Genomic DNA, 6,366 nt, shown 5'->3' with positions numbered 1-6,366 from the left:
AAATGTAGAGTAAAGAAGGAGAAGTATTTTTTTATTTTTATTTCATTTTATTTTATTTTATTTTATTTTAATTTTTTTTTTTCATATATAACTCTCTGTTTAAAAAAAAAAAAAATTAAAGAATGTACGCCACACTCAGAGGTGACCTGCGTGTAGTAGTAGTAGTATATAGTATTGAGGAATCAATGGCAAGAAAGACCAGGTTTTTTTTTTTGTTCCTGTTTAAAAAAAAGAAAAAAGATTGCAGCACCTGAGTTTCGCGTATGGTCACCCACTACACTACTCGGTCAGGCTCTTACCAGCTTAACTACAGTTGATCGGACGGGAAACGGTGCTTTCTGGTAGATATGGCCGCAACCGAAAGACATAGGAAAACAGCAGCATATAAGGTAGAACGCACAACACGTGAAGCAGAAAAGAGCATAATTGTATTATCGTTCCTTGAGTTAGTACTTATTGAGAATGTATCGCATTGCTTTGAAGGAGAATGATAGTTTCCTTTTTAGTAGATTTCCGGTGAAAATCAGATCTAACCATCTAAATTTTACTTAGATCCCAATATAGGGATGGACGGAGTACCTAGGTTTACATAATTCGAATTCGTTCTTAATTATGCTAAGGGTCTATTATCGTAATTCCAATTTAACCAGCGATCGCTTCATGAAAATTTTTTAACGTGTACTGTGATAACTTGTCGTGAAATCCCATTTTTACGGATAACCTTTACAGTGAATATATTTAAACATAATGTAATCTCAGGCAATTCTCACAGACAAATCCGCGCGTAAAGTTAGTCACTTTCAAGTTAAAGAAAGGTGGGACTACTTCTAAAGAATTTTAACCTTGGGAGTTCCATGACCTTCAGGGTATAAAACTCTGCAAGATTTTTTTTTCAATTTACTGTACTTTAGGTTACAGTTAAGGCAATGAAAGTATTGTTTACCTTATCATAGCATTAAAGTGTTACAACATTTAACGTTCTTCAGGTTACCGTTAAGGCAAAGAAACCATTGTTTACCTTATCATTGCATACTGAAGTGGTAGAACAGCTTCCACTATTCCGAATACCAGTAATCTACCGTTAGGGTTAGGTCCAAGGAGGGAAGACACAGATTGCTTCAAACCGTTTGAAATATAAAAGGCTTATTTATAGATCTTGTCTTGTGGTTTTGCCCGAAATTCATTCACACATCTATACCATATCACCAGTCGTAATAAGAAAGAAAAGACTTCAAACATTCGCATAATGACTGACCTAGATATAGTTTCGATTGCGCACGCTTTACTGCGGAGGGAAGACAATGATGACCATGATCATGACCATGACCAACTCAGCCTTGAAGGAGAAGTTCATTCACATGGCCATTGCGGTGACGGAAACGAATACGATGGAAATGATGGACTCCGTGTAGCCTCAATTTTCGTTATCCTAGCCGCTTCTGCACTTGGTTCATACTTCCCAGTTTTATCATCCAAGTATTCATTCGTCCGTTTTCCAAGTTGGTGTTTCTTCATTGCAAAGTTCTTTGGCTCGGGTGTGATTGTAGCTACTGGTTTTATTCATTTATTAGATCCCGCGATAGATACTCTAAGTGGAGAATGTTTAGGTGGTACTTTTGAAGATTATCCTTGGGCACTTGGTATTTGCATGATGTCATTGTTCAGTTTGTTCTTTGTTGAAATAATCACTCATCATTATGTTCACAAAGCAACTCATTCAAGCAATTTGCTATCTGATGATGAGAGTATTAAGAAAGAAGGCGAGCCTGCACAGGCTTCCCCTAGGACAGATGTCTCAGCAGGTCATACAGGGTCACTTCCTGGTGAACAACACTTTGGTCATGACGATTTCCACCAAGATGTGGAACAAGCAAATTCTAAAGCTAATGATATGGAGAAGGAGCAGTACTTTAATCAATTGATAGCATTATTTATCCTTGAGTTTGGTATTATATTCCACTCTGTGTTAGTCGGTTTGGTGCTTGCAGTAACCGCAAGCAACGAATATGTTACTCTATTTGTTGTATTAGTATTTCACCAGTTCTTCGAAGGTTTGGGGTTGGGCGCTCGTATAGCTGAAGCCAAATGGTCTAGAAGGGCGATAACGCCATGGGTATTAGCTGCTGGGTTTGCTATTTCAACTCCACTTGCTACTGCAATAGGACTTGGTGTTAAGTCTACGTATGACCCTGCGTCTAGAACAGCCAAAATCGTGAGTGGTGTTTTCGATTCATTATCGGCGGGTATTTTAATATATACAGGGCTAGTGGAACTAATGGCACATGAGTTCTTATTTTCTAACTCATTTAAGGGTGAAGGAGGTTTCCGCCGTATGATGTATGGTTTTGGTTTAATGTGTCTAGGTGCAGGATCAATGGCACTTCTGGGTAGATGGGCGTGATAAATTAAGCTATTAATATCTACACTTAATATCCTTTTCGGAACTCAATATAACACGTATTTATCTGTTCATGTATATCACAATTACATATATGATTTAGGTATTAAGTTGCAGCATTGGAGTCCGTATGTTTGAGCACGTGACTTGTTGCCTAGAAGTTTTTATGTTTAATGGTTTTATTAACGTAACCAAAATTTAATAACTTAGTCAAATGTACACATCAGCTTTATGCAATGGAATACCAGAAGTTGAAATACCAAGCTGCTGGTCATGCTGGTCCATTAGTGGATACGGAGGGAAAACTGTTATTTAAGCCTACTGTTCCACAGGAAGCAGATTTCTATACGTCAATACAAGCAACGAAAGAATTACCAACAAATGATCTCTCCTTAGCTATTTGGATGCCCAGATTTATTGGGACTCTAATTCAAGGTGTACAAAATGTACCGGCTTCTGAAAGTATAACTTTCTTACAGGATGGAGAGGTTCCTGAACACCTACTTAACAATGCACATCTACCGAAAGTCGATAAAAAGTACATCGTTCTTGAAAACCTTTTATATGGGTTCAATAAACCTAACGTTCTCGATATAAAGCTTGGAAAAATCCTGCATGATCAAAACGCGTCAGAGGAAAAGAAGACACGATTAAAATCAGTCAGTAAAAATACTACCTCTGGCAGCTTAGGCATCAGAATATGTGGGATGACGATCGAAAGAAATTCTCTGACAAATATAGAACAGGATTTCTATGAAGTGAAGGAAGACGGCTATATTCTTATAAAAGGGCGGTACGGTAGTACTAGAACGCTGGAAAACATATTGGATGCATTTAAGTTATATTTTGGAAACGATAAGCTTTCTGCTTCTAGGCGGTTCCAGTTAGCGCGTATTTTTAAGGAAAGGCTACAGCTTTTCTTCAACACCATATTAGATGAAGAAGTGCGCATGTATTCAACCAGTCTGCTCTTTATTTACGAAGGGGATCCTTCACGCTGGGATAAGGTAAATGATAAAGATTGCATCCTTCGCAGTGATTTCATCGATACCGATAGTGAAGATGGCGAGGATGATGCAGATGCATTTGTTGCACCATTAAGTTCCATGTCTTTAATAGATTTTGCTCACTCTACACTTGCTAAAGGTATGGGATATGATGAAAACGTCATTGAAGGTGTAGAAAGTTTAATAAGTATATTTGAAAAACTCTGCGATTTTTACGGTTAATTGAAGTATAACAGCCGCTTATCATCCACAAGAACACTATAATGTTAATATTGCCCTTTCTGTTTAGTACTTAAATAGAATTCTTACTCCAAAAGCTTAACAATTTTACCAATTGCAATAGTGATACCTTGGTCTCTAAGTGTAAATCTACCTAGATGTGGGTAATCTTCATAAGTTTCAACACATACTGGCTCCTCTGTTTCTAGTACCGCAATGATTTTCATTCCCTTCTTAGCAAAGGCTGGTGCTTTTTTTGATTTTCTGTTGGTTCCCTTCTCTAACTTATGCAATAACCTGGTGATTGTGACCTCCTCGATCGCTGTATGTACGTGCATAACACAGGAGAAACCAGCGGACATAATAGACTTCAACTCAACAATGGCGATTTGTGCAACGAATCTAGTGACATTTTTAATAGGATTTTTTGGGGAAGTAAGAACAAAACCTGCAGAAATGTCTTCTTCCTCAACACCCTTTAATCTCAAACGAACTTGCTCACCACAAACTGCAATATTAACTTCCTGTTCTGTTTCATTTTGGATGCCTAAAATCTCTACAGGAATCTTGTTTGGCATTAGCAATGTATGGCTACCCTTAGAGATGTGCCCGGATTCAATTTTACCTTCTACTACAGTACCCATGTCTTTCATCTTACCCGCAATTGGCAACATAAATGGTGCATTAACAAAACGATCAACATGCTTCATTTCATCTAAGTATTCCAACAAGGATGGTCCATTGTACCATGGACATTCATCTTTCTTTACGCGGTCCTTCAAACCTGCACCAGTGTAACCAGAAACGGGCATGAACATTACATCATCCTTAACATTATAACCAATAGCCTTTAAGAAGTTCGAAACATTGTTTACGCACTGCTTGAAACGCTCTTGATCCCAATTAACAGTTGGGTCATCCATCTTGTTAACAACAACCACCATCTTATTCACACCTTGAGTTTTAGCCAACAAGGCATGTTCACGGGTTTGACCACCCCTTTCAAAACCTGTTTCATACTCACCTTTTCTTGCAGATATAACCAGGATACCTATATCTGCCTGAGAAGCACCACCGATCATTTCAGAAACGTACATCTTATGGCCCGGAGCATCCAAAATTGTATAGCGCCTTTTCTCTGTTTCAAAATAGGATTTACCAACTTCAATTGTCTTACCATCGTTTCTCTCTTCCTTGTTCGTATCCATGATCCAAGACAAGTACCAACCTTGTCTCCCAGCTTCTTTTGCCTCCCTTTCGTATTTCTCAACAGTTCTCTTATCTACAGATCCTGTTAAATACAATAAGTTACCACCCATGGTGGACTTACCAGCATCGACATGGCCCATGAATATTATAGAGACATGGTCTTTACCACCGTACATGTCTTTTACAACATCTTCATCAACCTCATCTTCTTGCTCCTTAATCAATGCATCCACAGAAGTAATATTTAGAGAGACATCGGATTTTTCAGAATTAGAAGGGGCTTGCTTTTCCTCCGCTATCTTTAGCTCTTCCATCTTTGGCAAGGACTCTTTTTTCTCTGCTTGAGTTGAGGAGTCAGCAGGCTTACTCTGCTTCTTCTCATCGCCCTTATTGGACTCTTCCTTTTCCACAACAGGTTTTTTCGCGCCAACCAACTTAATGCCCGAAGTTGATGCTAACTTCAAGGTTTTCTTGGGCTTGGGGGCAGCATTTGCTTCAAAGTTATTCAGGGAAACACCTTGAGTCTGTTGCTGAGGGTTATATGGTTGGTATTGCTGGTAAGCAATTGGATGTTGTTGCTGTTGTTGTTGAGGATTGTATGGTTGATATGCCTGGTAACCAGCTCGTTGTTGCTGTTGTTGTTGTTGTTGTTGTTGATATTTATGGTAGTTGTTGTTATTGTTCTTGTTTTGATTAGCATTATAACCTTGGTGACTGTATGACTGATAGGCCTGGTACCCTTGTTGGTTATATTGCTGGTTATATTGCTGATATACTTGGTACCCCCCTTGCTGGTTGTATTGAGGGTAACCTGGATAATATCCTTGTTGGTTGTAGTATTGGTTGTAGTTCGGTTGTTGGCTCTGTTGGCTTTGCTGATTCTGCTGCTGTTGGCCTTGACCGCCAGTTTGATTAGGTTCAGACATTGAGTTGCAACTCGATTTTTACAATTGTTCCACAGTTACTTAAGAATACTTCATCGAAGATAATAGAGTATGAAAGGTTCATAAAAATTTTTACATGCAATGCAGTAAAAAAAACTCATCATGCGGAACGACACACTGAATTAAATTGTAAAAAAAATGACAACAGACAGTGCTCTCTATACATCAAAATATTACTGTTCATATTAACTAAGCAGAGTATAGTTCTTTTTCCTTGGTTTACGATTAAAAACTATGTCATATCGTCCAGTAGACATTAGAATGTTCTGTATGCAAACAACCGACTATTATGCTGCGAAAATTCCTACATTAAGCTAAGTCGACTGTTATATGTGAGTTGAGCAAGAGCCCTAGTAAATTATGCACTCCTGTTCTATATAGTCCAAGGATCTCGTTTGTTCATATTAGATAATCGGATGTTGATAATACAACATCGTAATACACGATCCTTTTACGTCACCCTTGTAAAACTAACGTGGCTTAAAGTCACGTGTGAGAAAACCATGTTCCAATGTAATATCGTTATCCGACATACTCAGTTTAGTTATATGAGAACGGCCAAAATATATTGAACTGAAATTTAAAGAAC

General features: G+C 38.2%; 3 protein-coding genes and 1 non-coding gene across 4 annotated transcripts, besides 1 other annotated feature; 2 read left to right on the top strand and 2 right to left on the bottom strand.

Moving 5' to 3' along the window:
- Positions 1-238: part of a sequence feature (Nontranscribed_spacer_1_0) that runs on past the window's edge.
- AW171_hschr2549 lies at positions 239-359 on the bottom strand. Its single transcript, XR_001930327.1, has one exon. It is a non-coding gene; the product is annotated as a 5S_ribosomal_RNA_0 (ribosomal RNA).
- An 887-nt stretch (positions 360-1,246) lies between these two features.
- AW171_hschr2548 (HBR116Cp) lies at positions 1,247-2,401 on the top strand (the record flags this gene model as incomplete). The annotated part of the gene is made up of 1 exon (XM_018130524.1): positions 1,247-2,401. The coding sequence occupies one exon, from the start codon at positions 1,247-1,249 to the stop codon at positions 2,399-2,401; it is 1,155 nt and encodes a 384-aa protein (XP_017986013.1).
- A 233-nt stretch (positions 2,402-2,634) lies between these two features.
- Positions 2,635-3,627, top strand: ARG82 (inositol polyphosphate multikinase; the record flags this gene model as incomplete). The annotated part of the gene is made up of 1 exon (XM_018130523.1): positions 2,635-3,627. One exon carries the CDS (start codon positions 2,635-2,637, stop codon positions 3,625-3,627), a length of 993 nt encoding a protein of 330 aa, XP_017986012.1.
- An 83-nt stretch (positions 3,628-3,710) lies between these two features.
- SUP35 (translation termination factor GTPase eRF3) lies at positions 3,711-5,759 on the bottom strand (the record flags this gene model as incomplete). The annotated part of the gene is made up of 1 exon (XM_018130522.1): positions 3,711-5,759. The coding sequence occupies one exon, from the start codon at positions 5,757-5,759 to the stop codon at positions 3,711-3,713; it is 2,049 nt and encodes a 682-aa protein (XP_017986011.1).
- Positions 5,760-6,366: the final 607 nt, after the last annotated feature.

Source organism: Eremothecium sinecaudum, chromosome II (genome assembly GCF_001548555.1).
Source record: "Eremothecium sinecaudum strain ATCC 58844 chromosome II, complete sequence".
Taxonomy (NCBI): domain Eukaryota; kingdom Fungi; phylum Ascomycota; class Saccharomycetes; order Saccharomycetales; family Saccharomycetaceae; genus Eremothecium; species Eremothecium sinecaudum.
Note: the sequence above shows the minus strand (reverse complement) of the source record. Positions and strands in the feature narration are given on the sequence as shown.